The sequence below is a fragment of the Pelecanus crispus genome, chromosome 11 (genome assembly GCF_030463565.1).
Source record: "Pelecanus crispus isolate bPelCri1 chromosome 11, bPelCri1.pri, whole genome shotgun sequence".
In the NCBI taxonomy this organism is placed as follows: domain Eukaryota; kingdom Metazoa; phylum Chordata; class Aves; order Pelecaniformes; family Pelecanidae; genus Pelecanus; species Pelecanus crispus.
The window spans coordinates 37,972,232-37,993,193 of record NC_134653.1 but is presented as its reverse complement, the minus strand read 5'-3'; the positions used below and the strand labels follow the sequence as shown (position 1 = coordinate 37,993,193).

The window sequence follows — 20,962 nt, the reverse complement described above, 5'->3', positions numbered from 1 at the left end:
CACAGCGCTGACACTGCTCCCGTTACCAGCAATCCCCGCCGTGGGATGTGAAAGCAATGCTCCCTTTCCTCCGAGTCGACATTAGCTGATTTTTGAAGCCTAGTTCCTTGGATGCTCCATGACTGCCTAATTCTATGCTCAAGAATAGATTTGTCACTTGAGTCCTACAACTGGTGACTTTGATAGCTTAAACTAACGCGGTGGTCAGACTAGCTCGATGCGGAGGGCTGATTTTCACTTGAGGATCCTTCAAATTTCCCTAGGAAATGCATGAATACATTAGCAGAAACTTGATTGAATGAGCTCAGTAACATCATTTGGAAGAGAGAAAAAGCCACTGTGCCATTTTGCCTGATCTATATGTACAGCAATTTCCAAGTTGCTATACGCACACACGTACATATATATACACACACATATATTTACATATCTATGTATGTGTGCAGATATTTATAACAGCAACCACAGCCTTTCAATTGTGTGTGCTATGATTCATCGGCAGCAATAGTTTTTGGCAAGGATGTAATTTAAAATCTTCTGCTGAGGATGCCTACCAAAACGTTGTCAGAGAGAGATAGGATGAAGAAAGTTATATATAAATGGGGATAATTAGGTCCTGTTCCTATTCGTGTTGGGAATGAGACAGAAAGATGACGTGTAGTAATGAGTATTGTAATATGAGAAGATGCTCTCCATGATTTTCTACTTGTTGATCAAAAAAAAAAAAAAAACCTTAGGTGAAATAACATCATGACGTGCTGCTCCCAGCTAGGAGATGCAGATTGGGGCGGGGGGTGTTATGCTGTAGGACAGGTCTCAGCTACACTAATGCAAGTTTGGAGTACTTCCACAGGATCCAAGTGCTGATCCAGTGTTGTAACTGAGATTATACTCTGTTTCCTCAGTCCTGAACATTGCATTTTGTGTTCAGGCAAAAAAAAAACCCTGCACAGACAGAGGAACTGTACCAACTCCTCTTATTTGGAGGCAGTGGCTCTCGACCACGCTGTCAGGAGGCAGCACTGCTCAGTCTGATGCTGGGCTCATCGTTTCTGTCAGCAGAGACAAGGCTATTTCTGTGTCTCATCAGTCATGTAGATGTGCGTTACATCCCCTTTTTCTTGAGCAATCCTGTCACTGGGACAAATGCAGCTTTCCACTGGCATTCTCCCTAGAGGTGTAAACCCAGCGAACGCAATGTGCATTCATCCACGCAGGGTCTGAAAGGAGCCCGTGCTCAGCCGGTCTCTGCAGAGCACCCAGCACAACGCGCTCGGGCCATTTCTTACCCAAGTGTTTGTCACCCAGTAAGTCAAGAGAATAGCAATTAATATTCAAGAATGCTTAGCTCCTGGCCTTATACCAAGCTTACTAGATAGTGCAACTAATCTGTAGTAAGACACTTAAGCACACATCTGTGTTTAAACAGTTGAATATCCCATTAACTTTTCTTACTTCTCAAGGTATTTGGACTGATCTCACAATGCTTGGGATTTTTAAGGCCCCAGGCTCCTGAAGTCTCAAGTAAACACTTGCTTATGGGGGTTTCTGAGTTTTTCACCAGAGGTGGGGAAAAAAAATGACATCAGCATTGCAGAGAAAAGCTTGAAATACAAAAATGCTACCTCTCCGAAACCCCCCAAACCTGGGAAAAGTAAGTGTCAAGCTCATTTCTCCTGAAAAGTGTGGGGTTTTTAAACACTGGCTCAATACTGACAAGGTGCACTGACTTCAGAAAGATTATTCTTTCTGAATTTTATGAATTTATGAATTTAAAGGTAGTGCTTTACAGTCTAAGCAAGTGCTTTGCTTGGTCTGGGCCTTAGTCTCTCTGAAACGGGGGTGGTGTTCAGAAAGCTCATCTAGCTAAATCTGAGCTGCAGCTGCTATTTCTGACATGTCGCCAGCAGAGAATGTCACGTATGTGGCTGGCTATCTTGCAGGTTCTCCAGACCCATAGTTAGTGTCACTTCCCCAAAACCTGTTTCATCCCAGGGTTTTGCCTACACAGCCTCCATGCAGCTTGTATGTGAAAACACTGCATTTAAATGCTTGTTTCCAAAAAAGGAACAGCAGCGTTCAGACAGCCTGTGCCAAGCTCATCCCTAGGGTGATTTTTCTGAAGTAAAGCAGGGAATGTCTGAAATAGCTCCTGACAGAGAGATAGGAAAGGATATCCATTTTGGGGGAGCTAGAATTTTGCCGTTATATTTCTTGTAAGGCATTAATGGATCATTAAAACTAGAAATCTCCTGAACTGTGTACATCACAGTACCTCAAATGATTTTGCAAGCAGAGTGCTCTTCTTCCTGCTAAGTGAATTTTGCAGATCGGGTCCTTTAATGGTTTGCCAGTGCACCTAAAAGCAGAGGTGGGTTTAGGGCATAGACTGTAGTGCCGAAATATTAAGCGCTTAGTAGTGACTGTTACTGTCAAATGCAACAGAAGCCAACACTGTCAAATCTGTAACAACCACAAATTTATTTTCTTTTCTAAAAGAGAAAAAAAAGAAAATGGTGTGAAGAGAGATCAGCTGAACTTTGCTAAAGCAGCAAATGCTGTTGCAAAAGCGAATTCTCACTTGCTAATCAGGATTAAGAAAAATGCCCGAGTTCTGTTTCATTGTGAGCTATCAGCAGCACCTGTGCTTCGTTAGCAAAATAAAAGTTTACTGTTATCTAAGACAAAAACGCTGGGGGGGAAGGCAGTCCTTCAGGCAGTAATTTTAAATCTCCTTTTGTTTCCTGGATAGTGATTACAGTAAAATACTTGCTTATGTTTCCATTCCTTAGACCATCTGTTTCAAATTAAACCCTTCTGGCATGATACATCATTATTTATTAGAGCATTACATTAGATAATGCAGTGTTAGTACTGCTGTTATAAACCCTTAGTTTCATGAGTATGACTTCAGGGGCAGAACTGGGTCTGTTTACTTTATGAAAGGGCTAGAGACTGTATTGATAAAACTAGTTTACCAGATCAGAAATTACTTTTTTTTTTTTTTTAGGTCCTTCTTTTCACAAATATATTTGTGGTGTGTCTTTTGATTTGTAACTCTGAATGTTTGTGTTTGGTAGAGTGAAACATTCTGGTTTTAAATGACTGAAAGCTAGGATACTGAGAAAGACTCGTTGATAATAAACCGTTAGACACCTAAAGCTGAAAACACAACACCCTATACGTGATGGGGTGACATCCATTGTCACAAATCTGCAGTGCCCTGTGGCATTCAAGGCACGCACCCGTGTGACTCTAGAGCAACTGATGACCTGGCAGGTAACACCCCCACCCCTGAAGGAGCTTTCTAGAAGTTTTTATTCTTGCCCTCTGTAGCAACTCTTTTCTCATGCTGTCCATCAGAGGCAAGGCTTCATAACACCCGTATGCAGAAGACAGACTTTTGTCCTGGAGCTATCCTGCCATTGCAGTCTCAACCATTTTGGGACAATTCAAGAAGTCCAAGGAGAATTTTTTTAAATTCTCAGTGTTAATGGGACTTTAGTCACAGTGTACTAAAGCGGCTTACTCCTTATTAAAGGAGTAAGGAAAGAGACTCAGTCCCAGGAGAGAAGAGCGGTTCCTTACAGCTGTGTTTGAGATACATCAGTTTACCAGTGATAACCAGTGCTATTAAAGAAATTTTTTTTCAATCTACTTCAGTTAGAAAGATGGTGACTGTGAGCGTAAAATTAAGAAATGGATTAATCTTGCGTGGTATAAAGACTTTCTGTGCTCTAGATAAGGTGAAGCCTAGTTTTAAATATGCTTATAGGGAGTGTGTCTGGGGAAGAGGACAAGTCTTTCATCCTAAATGAGCTTCTCTTTTTTTTTTTTCTGGCCAAAAGAGATCTGAAGGATCCTCTAGTGGGTGATTCACAACACCTAGATTAAATTCAAGATCTTAATCACTGCTAACATATATATATATATATGTAGACTTTCTTTCATGCCAAAATCTCCCCACATTTTGTGCTGTATTTAACCAACACAGTACTTGCGTGGTTGTGCTTACCCTTCAGTGATGCGGTCAGATGTGGTCAGGAGGCCAGTATCTGCTTCAAAATCTTTTATTTTTTTTAACTGGTCAAGTTACACAAACCACTTAAAAGCAGTATTCTCTCTTGCTCTATAAAAAAAAAGTATTAAGTGAGCTTAAATAGCATCATTTTATAACCCAAAATCTTAAACTAGTGTGTCATTTAAATTTTGCTGGGTCTGAAGCAGGCCAGGATGACATCAATATTTCCTTTAAGAAGTCCAGCAGTAAGTCCACAGTATATGTCTGAATACATTTGGATCAAATGACATAATACTTCCTTTTCCTCTCTCTCTCTCTTTTGAGAATAAATTTACGGATTTTTTTTTTTACATTGGGAAGGTGATACCTGGTGAGTAAATGCTCTTGGAGTCATGGAAAAGGCTTTTCAAAACCACATTTTCCTCGTTACAAATGTCCTTTTATTACTCTAATTGTTTTGTTTAAAAAAATGCCTGAAAGTTCATAAATTTTGCTTGCCAACTGTAGGCTAGAGACCTGCCCTTGCTCTCCCCGAGCTAATGGTAACACATCCAAACTCTGACTCACCCCTGTAGTGATCCAGGTCCCGCACAGCAGCTCTTCGTATTCCCCGTGTAGCGAGGCCGACCCCGAGGGCCGCCGTTGCTCCTCCTGTTGCCACAGGGGTTTTCTGCCTGCCAGGGGAAAGCAACACCGTTTGTCAGGCCACATCTGTACTGACCTTTCTGCCAACCGTGCTGGCGTTGTGACTTCTGTTTTGCTTTGTTCTGGTCCCAACATAGTTGGGACCCTCAGTAAGTTTGCAGATGGCACCAAGTTGGGTGGGAGTGTCGATCTGCTGGAGGGTAGGATGGCCCTGCAGAGGGACCTGGCCAGGCTGGACCCATGGGCCGAGGCCAGCTGTGTGAGGTTGAACAAGGCCAAGTGCCGGGTCCTGCACTTGGGTCACAACAACCCCATGCAACGCTGCAGGCTTGGGGAGGAGTGGCTGGAAAGCTGCCTGGCCGAAAAGGACCTGCGGGTGTTGGTCGGCAGCGGCTGAACATGAGCCAGCAGTGTGCCCAGGTGGCCAAGAAGGCCAACAGCATCCTGGCTTGTGTCAGGAATGGTGTGGCCAGCAGGAGCAGGGAGGTGATTGTGCCCCTGTGCTCGGCGCTGGTGAGGCCGCACCTGGAATGCTGTGTCCAGTTTTGGGCCCCTCAGCACAAGGAGGACATTGGGGTGCTGGAGCGTGTCCAGAGAAGGGCAGCGGAGCTGGGGAAGGGTCTGGAGCACAGGGCTGGTGGGGAGCGGCTGAGGGAGCTGGGGGTGTTCAGCCTGGAGAAGAGGAGGCTGAGGGGAGACCTCATCGCTCTCTGCAACTGCCTGACAGGAGGGGGCAGGGAGGGGGTGTTGGGCTCTGCTCCCACGTAGTTAGCGATAGGACGAGAGGAAATGGGCTCAAGCTGCGTCAGGGGAGGTTTAGGTTGGAAATTAGGAAAAATTTCTTCACGGAAAGGGTGGTCAAGCATTGGAACAGGCTGCCCAGAGAGGTGGTGGAGTCCCCATCCCTGGAAGTGTTCAAAAAACGGGCAGAGGTGGCACTTGGGGACATGGTTCAGTCTGGTCTACCCTTGGTTGGTTTAGAGTGGACTTGCTAGTGTCAGGTTACTGGTTGGACTGGATGATCTTAAAGGTCTTTTCCAACCTAAATGATTCTATGATTCTATAAGAGGCCGCCCTCACCTTGGGCACCTCACTTGAAGGTGTCTCTGCATTGAGCCGCAGAAATGGGTTAACCCCCTGGGAATCATCCCTGAGCATCGGACCTCTGGCACCAGGAGCACAAGCATTACTGTTTTAGCTAACAGAATAATTCCATTAGTGGGTACCATCAGTAAGTTGTTATCCTCTTAGATGGATTTTGTGCTCACAGATGAAATACAACACAATAAAACTGGATTAGAATAGTAGCAATATAAATATATATTAAAAAAAGAGCAAGGAATTAAGTAGTGATTGATGTAATGCAGGACTGTATTCAAGCTAGTGGTAACTTTCAACCAATTATTTTTAGAGATATTTTTTAACCTAATTGAATTGCAAGTTTTACAAAACAGTAAACATAATCTAATTAAAAATAACTTTTTTTGACTTACTGATTAAAATCTAAGAAAATCTCAAAAGACATTTGCACATAAATTGTGTAAGTGCATTAGTACCTAAACCAAGCAAAAATAAACTGCAGAATGCAAGCACATGCACAGGAGATTTCTGATGGCGAGTGTTATTGCAGAAGAATGACATCCAAAATGCAGCACTGAGGCAAGCAATCAATATTTCCCATTTTCGTTTTCTAGCACAATGAGATTGCCAAGATGTTCAGCAATACATTTTTGCTGAGGAAACAATTTTGATTATTGCTTAACAACAGTCTCAACCTTTGCTGGCGGTGAGCTGGGTTCAGCCCTGGTGTAAACTGGTGCCACTGTCACGCACGCAGGAAACTTGCCCGTGTCTATACCGGGATTTTGACCTCAAGTGTCAGATTATTCGTGCAATCAACGAGCCTTTAACAGCACTGAAATTTCAAACTGAACCATATGATTTCAGAATTTTGCTCAAGCAATTGAGAGATTTATCAGGAATTGTAGTATTTGTCCCACCCACCTTCAGCCTGTCCCTGTCCCCAAGTGAGTGACGGTATCTGGTGCAGATTTTTCCTTCTTCTGTGAGTTGTTGGAGGTCAAATACGGCAACTGGGGTTCAGGTTAGAAGGCAGGCTGCAGGGGAAGAGGTGGGATACAAGTGGAACTGTTAATGGAGAATGAGTGTTATGAGGAATAAAAGAGAAAAGGCATTATGGGGGGAAAAGATGTAGAAGTCATTTGCAGGAAGCTAGGAGACTGATAACGGGGAAAAAGAACTGTGCGATTTATGAGGAACTGGATGTGACGTTTTGAAGATAAACTTTTTCCTTCTGGGCTCTTAGTAAGAAAGAACATACACAGTGTAAATACAGTACAAGTACACAGGCCTGCCTCTATCATAAGGGCTAACACTTCCAAGATAAACTAAAGAAAAAGAATCAAATCAAAATTTTAAAGCTGAGAAGAAACAGGAAGCCAAGCACCTTAAATATAGAGAATGAGGCAGGCAAGAAGGATAAAGGAGGGGGACAAACCATCTGGTCTGTAGCAAATTTTCGTCAGGGTCTCCGATTCAGTTCTCCGACCCCTGGGAGGGCTGCTGATCCGCAAAACGTCCCGGAGCCGGAGGACCTGTCCCAGTCGGACCCACTGCCCCGTCTGCAGCGTGTGCGTGTGAGAGAGGCACAAAGCAGAGGACAGGGGAAAGGCACCCAGCTGGGAAAGCTGGAAAGGGGTTTAACTTCCTCAGCAGAAAGACCATTTTCTTTTGGGCAGGCACAGCGTCTCTGTAGTGCTGCCGTAAGTCCCGCGGAACGAAGGAGCCCGCGGGCACCGCGGCCAAGCGGCACAGGTCTCTGCGTGCTGGGCGAGGGAAGAGACTCTGCTTTCGGGTTTTTTGGAGACGCTCACACTGGTTGAAATCTGGCTGTTGGAAGCTGGCATATTAGTGGAGTAAGAGGAGTAGTGCGATTTGTAGCGCTGGGGGTGTGGGTAGGGAGGCGAAGCCTAACAGGTGGATGGGAAGGATAAGAATGTGTAATTAAATATACAAAGGCCGAATAATGGCACCTACAATCTGCCAGCATCCTGAGACTCGGGTTCAATATAATTTCTGTCACCATTTGCAAACTGAATTTAACAGGTAGAAATCAGTGCTGAATTTTGGATGTCAGCTCAGAAAAAAGGGGCTCTCTCCTGCTGCTCTTTCCCCGAGGCTTCTGCTGGGAGGTTATTGAGACAGCACCACTGCTGATCTACGGGTAATTAACGTTCCAGTTGGACCACATAGTTTCTTCTGCACAACACAATGCTTGTGGAGCTGCACTGCGCTCGTGCTTCCAGAAGCAGCCTCCCTGTGAGGCGAGGAGCAGTGCTGAGGAGAGGTCTGCACTGCTCCTTCGTACGCGGTGGGGACGGGAATGCCCAGCCCCGGCGTGAGCCCGCTCAGCTCTGCTGAGACCGCTTGTTATTGCCCGAAAAACCAGGTTCATGGTTTGCAATGCCAGGAAGCCAGTGCTGGCTGGAGATCGATTTATATGTAAGCTCAGGGCTGGTAACTAAGTATGATAGTGTCTGGAGCACAGGGCTGGTGGGGAGCGGCTGAGGGAGCTGGGGGTGTTCAGCCTGGAGAAGAGGAGGCTGAGGGGAGACCTCATCGCTCTCTACAGCTGCCTGAAGGGAGGGTGTAGTGAGGTGGGTGTTGGGCTCTTCTCCCACGTAGTTAGCGATAGGACGAGAGGAAATGGGCTCAAGCTGCGTCAGGGGAGGTTTAGGATGGATATTAGGAAAAATTTCTTCACGGAAAGGGCGGTCAAGCATTGGACCAGGCTGCCCAGAGAGGTGGTGGAGTCCCCATCCCTGGAAGTGTTCAAAAACGGGCAGAGGTGGCACTTGGGGACATGGTTCAGTCTGGTCTGCCCTTGGTTGGTTTAGTGTGGGCTTGGTAGTGTAGGTTACTGGTTGGACTGGGTGATCTTAAAGGGCTTTCCCAACCTGAACGATTCCGTGATTCTACGATACATATCGCTACCCGTCAGGGCTGCAGCCTCCCGCGCACCGTGAGGCGGCTGGCAGCAGGCCGGGCTGCAGGGACCCTCCCCGCCCGGCTCCGGTGAGGCGGCTGGGGCGGGAGCCGGCTCTCCACCAGCCAGGCAGGGCCAGCGCCCCCGGCCCGCCGCCCAGGCCTCCGGCGCGGCCGGGCTGAGGGGGGCTGAGCGCGGGCTGGGCCCGCGGCACCCCCAGCGCCTCAGCCAGAGCCCCCGGGCCCGGCCCGGGCCGAGCCGGCTCCGAGCGGCGGCGGGCGGCGCGGCCCCGCGCGGAGGAATCTTGCCCCACGGCGCGCTCCGTCCGGGGCGGGGCGCGGGGGGGCGGTGCTGCGGCTGCAGGGGCACGCGGCCCGCCGCCCGCGACATGTCGTTCCGCCGCGCCTTGGCGCTGGCCGCCTGCGGGCTGGCCGGCGGCTCCGTCCTCTTCTCCGCCGTCGCCGTGGGCAAGCAGCCGGCCCGCGGAGGCGACGCCGAGCCCCGGCCGGGGGGCTCCGCCGCCGCCGCCGCTCCCCCCGCTGCCGCCGCGCCGCCGGGTTTGCTGCTGCTGCCGCCCGCCGCCGCCTCCTGCCCGCCGGCCCCCGGCTGGATCGAGAGGCCCGCCGGTACCGGCGGCTACTGGGACAGCAACTGGGACAGGTGGGCGCGGCGGGGTCCGCTCCCCGGCCGGGGACCCGGCTCCGGGCGGCCGTGAGGGGCCCGGGGGGGCGGCGGGAGCGGCCCTCGGCCCCCCCCCCCGCCGAGGCGGGCGCGGGGAAGCGGTGCCCGAGGGCTGGGGCCGGCAGCGGGGGGGCCGCGGGAGGAGCCCCGGCCCCGGCCGCCCGCGGGAGGAGCCCCCAGGTGACATTGTGGGTGGTAGGCTGCTGGAGCTGAATGGGGTTGGAACTTCAGGTGACATAGCCGCTGAACATGAGCCAGCAGTGTGCCCAGGTGGCCAAGGAGGCCAACAGCATCCTGGCCTGTATCAGGAATGGCGTGGCCAGCAGGAGCAGGGCAGGAATCGTCCCCGTGCACTCGGCGCTGGTGAGGCCGCACCTGGAATGCTGTGCCCAGTTTTGGGCCCCTCAGCACAAGGAGGACATTGGGGTGCTGGAGCGTGTCCAGAGAAGGGCAGCGGAGCTGGGGCAGGGTCTGGAGCACAGGGCTGGTGGGGAGCGGCTGAGGGAGCTGGGGGTGTTCAGCCTGGAGAAGAGGAGGCTGAGGGGAGACCTCATCGCTCTGCAGCTCCTGGCAGGAGGGGGCAGGGAGGGGGTGTTGGGCTCTTCTCCCACGTAGTTAGCGATAGGACAAGAGGAAATGGGCTCAAGCTGCGCCAGGGGAGGTTTAGGTTGGAAATTAGGAAAAATTTCTTCACGGAAAGGGTGGTCAAGCATTGGACCAGGCTGCCCAGAGAAGTGGGGGAGTCCCCATCCCTGGAGGTGTTCAAAAAACGGGCAGAGGTGGCACTTGGGGACATGGTTCAGTCTGGTCTGCCCTTGGTTGGTTTAGTGTGGACTTGGTAGTGTAGGTTAATGGTTGGACTGGGTGATCTTAAAGGGCTTTTCCAACCTAAACGATTCTATGGTTCTGTGACATTTTGGGTGGTAGGCTGCTCTGAGCAGAATATGGTTGGAACTTCCAGGTGACACTTTGGGTGGTAGGCTGCTCCAAGCAGAATATGGTTGGAATTCCTGGTGATTCTGGACATCGCGGAGCGGCCGGGTGCTCCCGAGGGACGCCTTGGCTGTGAGGCGTTTCGGCCCCTTCGTTGCCATGCTTCCATCCCGGTAGGTCGCGAAGCCTCCGGTTTGTGCTAAATCTCAGCGCCCTGTAGAAGACGTGCCTGGTTTTGGTTTGGTGGGTTTATTTTTTGTAAACACGGCGTTAACCATACCTCAGTGTTGCTTTATGCCCGCACCCAGATTTTCCTGTTCCATAACAGCACCCTTGCAGACGAACAACGTTGGCACATGCTAGGCGTGAGTTAGGCCTGCTGCTGGCGTTGACCATGAAACCGCAAGTTAGCGTTCTTAAATCCTTGCGAAGGTGATGTCGCTTTGGACCTAACTCAGCTGTGCTCTTCATAGTGCTGAAATACATCCACCCAAGGGTTAACTCCATTTTTTCTGATTCTTTAATTAGAATGTGCAAATATCTATATGGAGCTTTGGCTGACTTGGCTTCTGTCTGGTAGAATTACCTGGTAGGGTTATCTCCCTGGGGAAATGTATGTCAGGCTCCAGTTTGATCATAGTAAATCCAAACTTGAGCGCTAACAGATTTTTACTGTATAATGCTTCCTGGTTTGATTTTTTTGAGCTGCTGCAGAATCAAATATTTGTATAAATATGGACACCCTAACTATAAAAATAAGACTATCATTAAGTACGGTTATACCTGGTTACACAGTTATGTTGAGGGAGGGACTAAAGCAACTTGTTTAACTGCAGATCCAGGCCTTTCTGGTTCTGCTAAGTGGTTGATCTTCTTCAGGGATTCTAAAGTACTTTCAGACTTGTCTAACTTTTTTTTTTTTTTAACCACTGCGGGAAGTAGAGGTTGTGCTATGAGTGGTGTAGCTGGCACCATTGCCTGAACAAATAGAGCTAGATAACACTTAATAGTAAAGGACAGCGTACTGTATCACCATTCATCACGGTGTGCGAACAGGGGAAGTGTATTATGTCAATGTATTATCACAGATCAGTTTTGGTTTTCTACTGCTTGGTGTCTACCAATTGGTGTGGTATGGCTTTGGCTATACCTGGCTGAAGTCTTAATTTTGGTTTTTGGATGGCGTTGGCAGAAACACGTAACGTGTAAAGTTGTTAAATGGCTTATAAGTACCCAGAGCATCTGACCGCTTCTCTTTGGGGGCGGGGAATGATTTACAAAGTCAAGTCATGAGCAAATGACCAGATATTCCAATATTCTCAACGACTGATGGCTTTTCAGGTTTGAAACAAAAGAATGCAAGTATCTTGTTTTCAAAGTTCCTATCGATCCGATATGATGCTACACCTGGGATGTTGCGTTGGTCCATGCCACTTGCACAGGGATTGTACAGCTCAGTTCTTGGAGAAGACTGGATATAGTTTCATTCATGTAAAATACTTTATCTGAAAGCTGTTCTAATTAAGCTTCTGTTAACTGGAAAGCTTGGTGTGGGAGGGGAAAAAAAAGCTTTGAATTATTGTCTAAATTTCTGGGCTTTGGGTACCTTCCTATATTTTCTGAGTGGTTCTTGCAAATATTTTTTTTAGAAATGAAACTAGAAATATCTGGATTTCCAAGTACGTTACAAGAATTAAAACGTTTCTCAGGCTGACTGATAGGTTTCAGTGACATGCAGGGCTTCCTGGGAGAAAGGTGAAAAGGGCACTGTCATGGATTAAGTGATGCTTTTGTTTTAGTCGGGCTTAAAGATGGTCCCTGACATTGCCATTGCTTTTTAGCGAAGTTCTGTATGGGACAATTCTGTTTTTTATAGGGGAATGCAGAAAACTGCATTTGTCAGCTTTGGAGAGTCAGTGGCCTAGAAGAACCTACTTAAGTCTTAGCAGTATTAAAAGTTTTCCTGCTCATAAACTTTCTAAAACTAGCTTATGCTAAAAATATTATTAAGCTTGGTTATCTTCTCATGCCTTGTTGAAGCGTCTGTTGCTTTTCAAAGCGCGTGTTGCCGTCGAGTCACCTCAGAGGTGCTGGGGGAGAAGGCAGGACTTTCAGTCGGGCGTTTCTTCTTATGCATTTCTGCCGTGGGATGAATTAATCGCTACATTACTTTACAAATGTGCTTGAATTGTTCAGACATTTTTTCTATTTTCCTAATGTATCTTTCCAGCAATATGGCTTCTACTGAATCAAAAGAAGTATCCTGTGAAATAGCAATGGAACTTCTTGTTATTGGGCTATTCTTTCATTTTTAACGCCTTGCTGAACTTTGTTAACAGCTTAAGGAACGTTTTGAGCCTCGTTGTTTGATAGAAACCATGTCTTTACTCAAGCAAAATGGATGCAGGGCTTTTTAGAGCCAGTCTTGCTATGAACTATAGAAGTAGGTACGCGAAGCAGCAATTTTCTATGACCAAATTACTTTGTCTCAAATGGAATTAAAAATTACATTCCTGATTAAAAACCTATAAACAAATAAATAAGTTTAATTATGATAATGGAAGAAGTGAGGTCTGGTACGAATTAAATAAATTAACTGTTCTTAAGGTACGGGATCAAGGGAAAGGAGTTATGCTCCGAGGTGGAGAGGCGTAGCAGAAGGACTTGTGCTGGCGCGGCAGAGGATCGGTGCAGGGGGACCAGCAGACAGGTCTGCGGGAGGTGCGGCAGGGCTGGTGGGGCCGGCGCAGCGCTGGGGCCGGCGGTGGGAGATCCGTGGTGCTGGCGGAGGGACGGGGAGACCCCCTGTGCCCCGTGTCCTCTTGAGGAACCCGCCCAGCTTCGGGGTGATGTGCAAGGGGGAAGGCTGCGGTACGCGGGGAGGGAGGCTAGCGTGCCCTGTGGCAGAGTGGAAGAAGGATGGAAGTGGCGTGAGAGGAGTGTGATGAAAAAGATGAAAGGATAAATAAACACTCCAGGCTGAAAAAAAAAAAAAGCGTTATGGGAGAGACCTGATGTGGCCTAGTGTAAAGCACAAAATAATTCATAGACTCACAGAATGCTTTGGGCTGGAAAGGCCCTTTAGAGCCCACCCAGCCCAGCCCCTGCAGTGCCAGGGACAGCTTTAACCAGAGCAGGGTGCTCAGAGCCCCGTCCAGCCTGGCCTGGGATGGTGCCAGGGATGGGGCATCTCCCACCTCTGGGCAACCTGTGCCAGTGCCTCACCACCATCACCGTAAAAGATTTCCTCCTTATGTCCAGTCTAAACCTATTCTTCTTTAGTTTAAAATTCTCAATCTGTACTGCAGAAAGTTGGAGTCTTCCTACGATATTGTTGGGGGTGTGGTTTTTTTTTAGTCATTTCACATAAATGTGATTGATAAAGCGCAAATTTTGTAGGTGTTATCACAGGGCCTTTTAGATATGGAACATGTTCTTTCCTTTATGGTTAGTCAACACCTCTTCCTCTTTTCCTGGGTATCATTCATGGTTAGTTTTTCTTGCCAAAAAGCCTACTGTTATACCTGGGACTGAAAATCAGTGAAAATCCCAAAAACAACTATTGAGTCAACAGGAATTCAAATATAAAGTCTCTGCTAGCGTGTATAATCTTCTTGTCCAGACAGACTGTAGCTTTCATGTATTTTAGTGTACACCATCTGTTTGCGTTAGGAATTAACTTTTTCTGTTGCACTTGTTGCTTTTTTTACCCAAGAATTAGTTGAGAGGTGGCTGTCACTAAACAGCACATTTATCTGTGTCAGTTACACCTTTTAACCTACGGCATTTACTTCGGGGTTTTGAACGCAGGCTTTTATTTACGGCTCTCGCACAATGGTTTGAATCAGTTTTGCGATATATATGGCTAAATAGTCAATTTTAGTACTTCAGCTATATCTAGAACTAAGGCAAGACTACCCGTCTGTAAAATTCCTCTGCCTTTTAGTCTCCCCTATCTAAAAATGGCATTTTAAATGTGTTTGTTTAGACGTGAACCACTGGCTCTTATCAACCTCAAAAAGAAAAATGAAGAAACTGGGGAAGAGGAACTTGCCTCACGCTTAGATCACTGCAAAGCAAAAGCCACCAGGCACATATTCCTTATCCGTCATTCCCAATATAATTTGGATGGCCGGGCTGATAAAGACAGAACGCTGACCCCGCTTGGTACGTATTACTTTGCATTTTGAGAGAATTGTTTTCTACGTGCTGCTGGCCTGATGAGTACAGCTCAGTAGCTCCGCTCTGTTCTGGGTCTCGCTGCCAAACCTTAATCCACTTTCTGGATCCTTTGTGGCAGAAAGATGTCAGGGATAAGTTTGTTTTTTCCGGGTTTGATCCTCTAAATCCAAACATTAAAACATGCTTTACAGAGTTCTAATCACACTCAGTTGTAAAGAAACTTCACAAAGGAAATTCCCAATTATCTTAAGGTTGCTTGAGCAAATTTTCATGCTAGCTGACATAATTCCCCAAGGCTAAGCTTTTAAACTTGGCTTCACGACTAACTTTGGGATAAGATTTCTCTTAAAAGGCTGCTTGTGTTTCCATCAGTTAATTTGCTGATTTATTTGAAAAAAAAATACCCTGTGCCTTGGGCAAGTTACTTGAACTGTCTGTTGTCTTCACCTACCCACCTGAAAGATGTTACAAAGCCTGCCCTGGGATGTCCAAGTGCTGTGGTTCCGAACTCTTCCAGGATGATGTTGCCTTTATGAAGAGCGCACTGTCAGGTCTGAGCGGATCTGTTTGACGCAGTCTCCTCTCCCCTGCTCCCCGAATGTGGGGACGGCAGATGGCTTGGGTCAGCACTGTCTTTTATTGGAAGTGGCCCCCCTGGGGATGGGGCTAGCGGGGATACTGAATACTTTAGTGAAAGTCTCTGAATGAGTTTTGATTTTTTTTTTTTTTTTTTTTTTTCAATTAAAAAAAACCCACCCCAACTAATTTTTCCTGCTGATGGAAATATGACTTGAAATTGTCCGGCCAATAAGCTTGATCTGAGCAAGTAGTGACTCTGGTAAAAATGTTTTCCAAATACTTTTTGAAAGGAAAAAAACCTGACACTGATAGAGACCTTTTATGTCTACAGGACAGTTTTTTTGGTAGTCTGTGTGAGGCGCTTGCATGAGTGTCACCAATTTATATAATGAATATAATTTTTAAGGTCGAGAGCAGGCTGAACTGACTGGACACAGGCTGGCAAGCTTGGGATTAAAATTTGATCAGATTATCCACTCCTCCATGACTAGAGCAACTGAAACAACTGAAATTATAAGCAAACATCTCCCAGGTAAGTGGCTTCCCTTAATTTTTCATTGTCCTCTGATCCTTAAAACTGCTTCCAGTAGAATTCTAAGCTTGTCCTTAAGGCTGAGATGTTATTTAGCCAACTTCCAGCCCTGTGTGAATATGTCTGTATTTATAAAGAATCTAACAACCCTAATTCTGCTTGGTTCCAGTTCATCTGTAAAGACACAAGAGGGATCTGCCCCTCTGAGTGACTAGCTGTTACCTGTATGTACTGCTGCATAGGAGAACTCTGCTGGGTGCTCTTCACTTAGGCGTTTTGTAAAGCAAAGGCTGTCACGGGTCATGAGGCTTGGCTCGGTCCTCAGTCACAGGGGCCAATAGCGCAGGAGAGAAGAGGATCGTAAACCCCCGGTCTTGCAGTGATGCTCGCTGGGTTAGGTAACAGGCCCTTCTTGTGTGCCGTGCTATCCTGTGAGCAGGGGAAGATGTGGCACACTCGCAGAGGTGTAGGGATTTTTTAATGCGGGTGCTTCATTTTTACTGGTTTTTGGGTGGTTGTGGGTTTTTTGGTGGTTTTGTTTTGTTTTGTTTGGGTTGGGTGTTTCAGTTTTTTGGGTGGTTTTTCCCTTCCTCCTGCTTTTTAGACATACCAGAATCTAAACTAAAGATACTTGACTATACATAATTCTGTCTGGTATTTTAGCAGATACTCAGGTATGACTAGCTGAATGTGTTCTCTTAACCATTCTGTTTGTTTTCTTAAATGTGCTGCTTCAAAAAAACACCCAAACCAACAAAACAAAAAACCCCAAACCCCCCCACCTCAAGCGCCCAAACAACCCCCTCCATCTTTCCTTTCTCAGAGTAAGAGATCAAAGTATTAATATACGTATTAAATATCAAAAGCGTAGCATTGTCATTAATTAGCAGTAAGTATTAACATACAGCTTTGGATTGACATCCTTGCAAGTGCATTTCTTCAAAGTGGGAAGATTCAACTTTCTGTGCCAAGCTGGTCTGCCTGTTCTCAGTTGGAATGAGCTTTGTCTTGCTGACGACAAAACCGTCATGTTGGAGAGATTCACACCCCTTGACCGGGAGTCTGTAGACTAAAATGGTCCTTAGGAAGGAGGGGAAGACTCCTTAAAGAAAGAACATGAAAAATGTATTGATTGTAGAGTTGTGGGCCTGTTTGCAGTGGCAGGTGAAGTAACAACTCCTTTCTGAATGTGTATTTAATATTTCAGGAGTCAAAAAAATCAGTACTGATCTGCTGAGAGAGGGAGCACCTATAGAACCAGACCCTCCAGTCTCTCACTGGAAACCAGAAGCTGTGGTAACTGTTTGCTTATTTGTTTTTTTAATATACTTTATATTGACTGTAGTGATAACTAGCAGTGTCCGAGCTGATGCTTTTCATCATAGCCCTTAGATAATTGCATACTTTTCTCCTCCCCAATAAGTGTACAGAACAGTTAAAGTAACTTAACAATCCTTAAGTATTAGTTCAGCCTCAAGTGTGCATCCCATAAAGAAGAACTCTTTAGAAGACGCAGCCCATCTGCAAATGCAGACAGTGGCACGCGCTGCTCTGAGCTGTGTCTGATTCTGAACTCTGTGCCATTAGCAGTATTACGAAGATGGAGCTCGAATTGAGGCTGCTTTTCGAAACTTCATTCATAGAGCTGATGCAAAGCAGGAGGAAGACAGCTACGAGATCTTTGTCTGCCATGCCAACGTGATCCGCTATATCGTGTGCAGGTATGTGTTGGATTGCACGTTCATCTGTGTTCTTTAAAAGGTCATAGTTTTACTGAAATAGCGTTGGTGTATGGCACCGCTGAGCGAGGAGATGTGTTCATTTGGCTTCTTTGAAGTGGTTGGAGATCAGCACCTGCATTGTGAGCAGCTGCTTCTGCGATTTCATCACGGGGTTAATTTGCAGACAGAGGACAAATTTGAAAATTAGAACACTTTTGTTCTAATTCTAAAGTGCAAATGGCTACATCGGTGCGACTCAGAACTTTTTCATGCATCTGAACAGTCTCCTTAGTACCATATGCTTCTGCTTCCCGTAAACCTGAGGACAGTGCCTGTGCGGACTGTTGGAAAAGACAACAAATAGAGCATCTGACTGGATGTGTCTTTTTGAGGCGATGTGAATTCAATCTTACATAATGAAAGGTCGATTTAGTTTTGGGAATTCTTTACTAATGGAAACTTTTGTATTGTGTTCAAGTTGTATTAGTGCGTTTTTGCAATAATATCCAGTATTGGATTAGAGGGGAGAGTGGATCTTTCTGCTAACATCAAGGTTGTTCATGAAGGAGAAAATGGTTCTGGATCTTTGCCTGTCTCTGTATCCAGGCAGCTGAGTCTGTTTTATTCTTCTTCCCTATCAACAAAACCCTGTCTGTAAGATAATTTGTCTTGAGCAAGACAGATGTGATTAAACTTTAATCTGATCAATACCTACAACAATTTCAGTTAGCTTTATTTAGCTGAGCTAGTTAAATGCTAGCCTGTCTGCTCTGTGACTCCTTTAGAGCTCTTCAGGATCGCTATACTTAAAATTATTGATCGGGTAAACAGAATATTCTTTCCTGTGCCAAAAGAGATCATCTTGCTGCTACCTAGGGTTTTCCTGAAATAGCTGTATACTTTTTCTCTTCCCTCTTCTTTTTAACTTCTCTTCTGTGCCTTCCATTCCAGGTTATCTGATACCACAGTCAAACACAATCCCTGTAGCGTTCCCTGTGAATCTAGCTTGACTGTAGCTGTTACTTAATTTCTTAGCCTTTCTAAAAGACTCTCATAGAGCCAAAACCCAGTTATTCCTCAATATCTGAGGCAAAGTTTGAGACGACTTCGCATTTCCTCCAGCTGTTTACTACAATTGATTGAAATCCTGAGGCTCTTCAGTTAGGAATTTTAGAATAGCTGGAGGCTAGCTGTGATACTGTGTTTCTACAAAAAGCACGAGGTGCTTTTTCTTCTGGGGAACAATATAGCTGATGGAAAGTAGCTCTGGTGAATTTATTCCACAGGCACATACAGGCAGGTAGAATGAATCCTGCCTCACTACTTCTGCTCTGCTGTTGTTACACACCTACCCGTGTTGATAAGGCTAAAGTGCACGGAAGCGTGGTCTGCGGAGGCGGCTGTCGGGGTGGTGAGCCACCTCGTCTGCCTGTCCTGCACTGCGCAGGGTTTTGTGGTACTGCAGCTGGCTCAGCGACCAACCTGGACCTACGCCGTCTGTCCTCCTGTTTGCGACAAGGCTGCTCGGAGCACTCCCAGCAACCTGACTGCGTTAGAGCTTCTGCCTTCTGACGACGTGAATTAATCCTGTCTACGATCGTCGTACCCATCTGCTGGACTCTGCTTATGCAAGTGCATTGTTGACACTGGTCCAGTTATCAATGCTGCATTTTCATATCAATTGCACAAGAAAAATATTTTTTCCCCAGGGCTGGCTGGGAGCATTTGCATGCAAGCTGCAGAATGACCAACAATTTTCTTTTTTTTTCCTTATCCAGAACAGAAGGTGATGCTGTGAGCAATGTGTTACTATAACTGTTTATGAATGACTAATTTTTTTTTTTTTCTCTTATAATAGAGCATTGCAGTTCCCCCCAGAAGGCTGGCTGCGAATGTCTCTCAACAACGGCAGTATAACTCACTTGGTGATACGTCCGAATGGAAGAGTGGCACTGCGAACGCTGGGTGACACAGGTTTCATGCCTCCAGATAAAATCACGCGCACCTGAGTGAGCAAAACTGATGGCTGTCCAGGAGCTGCCTCTAGTCTCTTTGCACTAGCACATTCAGCTACAGTACCACTAGATTTTTATCTGTTATGTTGGGGTGTGATGCTGTCTTAAAAATGTCCTTTAGCCTCTTGCCTCCTTCATGCATAGTCATATCTGCCTTTCAGTCCAGAAAAGAAGAAATCTTTGTAAGCCTGAAGCTGTCCATTCCTCAAGTATTCCCCAAAACTCAAACCTGAGCCGTGGAATACAAAGAGGTTGAATGTCTGTGTGAACTTCTCTAACCAAAGCTTGCTCCTGTGGATATTTTTCTTGTTCAGGAAGGCAGTTTGGGTGGAAACGGGAAGGCACAGCCTTGTATCGCACTGCAGCTAACACTGAAGATGAGCCAGCTTGTTTCAGCTCTTGCAGAAGACATGCTAAACAGGGTATTCTGCTGTTCCAAGGGATAAGGCTTCAGTTTTTGTAAGCCATTGAGTATGTATGTTTATGTTGTGTCATTGTTCCCCTCTGCCCCCAAAAAAGCTCATGTAAACTGTGCCTGGAGGGTGTAAGCATAAAGCAAAGAGAGGGTTTAAAAACAAAAAAAATTGCCTCAGAGCGGTGGTGCTAGAAGTAACTGCTGCTTGTATTACATGTTCCTCCATCCTCAGGAAGTACTTCAAGCTATTCTGAACAACGTTTTTCAGTCTTATAAAGCCTTTAACTAAAACTTGGTCTCTACAAGGATGTAGGGGTGAGTCTGTAGCAGTAAGATGAACGGAAAGCAGCAATCTTGAGCAAGTGTGTCCAGTTACGGGCTCTTACATTTCTGAGGTGTAGTCTTTCATTTCTGCTTTCTCCCACTGAGTTGTGCATGTGGATACCTTGCTTTCAGAGCAGAGAAATAACCCCGCTGAGTTCAGTGTAGTGACACATCAGGTCAGAGGTTCTGCAGTATTGGAGCAAACTGCTGCTTAAAACTGTGGTTGCCTGAATGGTGACATCTGGGGAACGGGGACGGCTTTGCTAGGCCAAGCGCGTAGCACAGGCGGCGGGCAGAATGCTGTCAGTGGCTCCTTTGTACAGCTCTGACACTGCTGGGCTTGTCCTAGCACTGGGTTTCATTTTTGAGGGGAGTGCTGGGCAGCATTTCATCTTGAGGCTGTTTGCCAGGCAGCCGAACCAGTGTTGTAACTTAGCTCAATACCCGGAGCGTTGAAAAATATCACCCTGTGCAGTCTGCTGTGGTGCTAGGGCACGTACCGCAGGCCAGCAATCGTGACTTGTGCGACAGGTTCTCCTGCCACCAAGGCTGCTCACCCTGTCAGAGCTGTATGAAGCATAATCAATCACCACACACAACTGAGCGAGACAAGGTTTAATGGCATGTTTGCTCCAGGACTGCTACATCAGGATGATTTCAAGGAAAATGGGGCTCGTAGGGAACAAAACGTGATTGTTGTGTAGTGCAAGTTGTGGGGGGGCAAGAGAAAACCATCATGACTTATCTCTCATTGATGCAATGAGAATAATTTATCAGGTTGGGTGTTCGGGGGTTGTTTTGGTTTTTTGGTTTTTTTTTTTTTTGTTGTTGTTGTTGTTGGGTTTTGGGGTTTTTTTTGGTCTATTAACTTTTTAAAAGTTTTGAATAAAATAACTGGTCTGTCTTTC

General features: G+C 46.3%; 1 protein-coding gene across 2 annotated transcripts; it reads left to right on the top strand.

Moving 5' to 3' along the window:
- The first annotated feature begins 9,060 nt into the window (after positions 1-9,060).
- Positions 9,061-19,355, top strand: PGAM5 (PGAM family member 5, mitochondrial serine/threonine protein phosphatase). 2 transcript variants are annotated; one of them, XM_075718829.1, is made up of 7 exons: positions 9,061-9,221; positions 9,291-9,332; positions 14,275-14,453; positions 15,454-15,579; positions 16,787-16,875; positions 17,170-17,300; positions 19,159-19,355. In XM_075718829.1, exons 1-7 carry the CDS (start codon positions 9,061-9,063, stop codon positions 19,307-19,309), a joined length of 879 nt encoding a protein of 292 aa, XP_075574944.1. In that variant the 3' UTR covers positions 19,310-19,355. The 2 variants fall into 2 exon arrangements, with proteins under 2 accessions (XP_075574944.1, XP_075574943.1); XM_075718828.1 differs by having other exon boundaries at positions 17,167-17,300.
- Positions 19,356-20,962: the final 1,607 nt, after the last annotated feature.

What these genes read in the sequence shown, in the direction of transcription:
- PGAM5 (XM_075718828.1), top strand. Translation starts at nt 9,061, where the DNA reads ATGTCGTTCCGCCGCGCCTTGGCGCTGGCCGCCTGCGGGCTGGCCGGC. An exon ending in TGGGACAGCAACTGGGACAG is followed by an intron (nt 9,333 to 14,274) that starts GTGGGCGCGGCG and finishes GTGTTTGTTTAG; the next exon opens with ACGTGAACCACTGGCTCTTA. An exon ending in ATCCGCTATATCGTGTGCAG is followed by an intron (nt 17,301 to 19,158) that starts GTATGTGTTGGA and finishes CTCTTATAATAG; the next exon opens with AGCATTGCAGTTCCCCCCAG.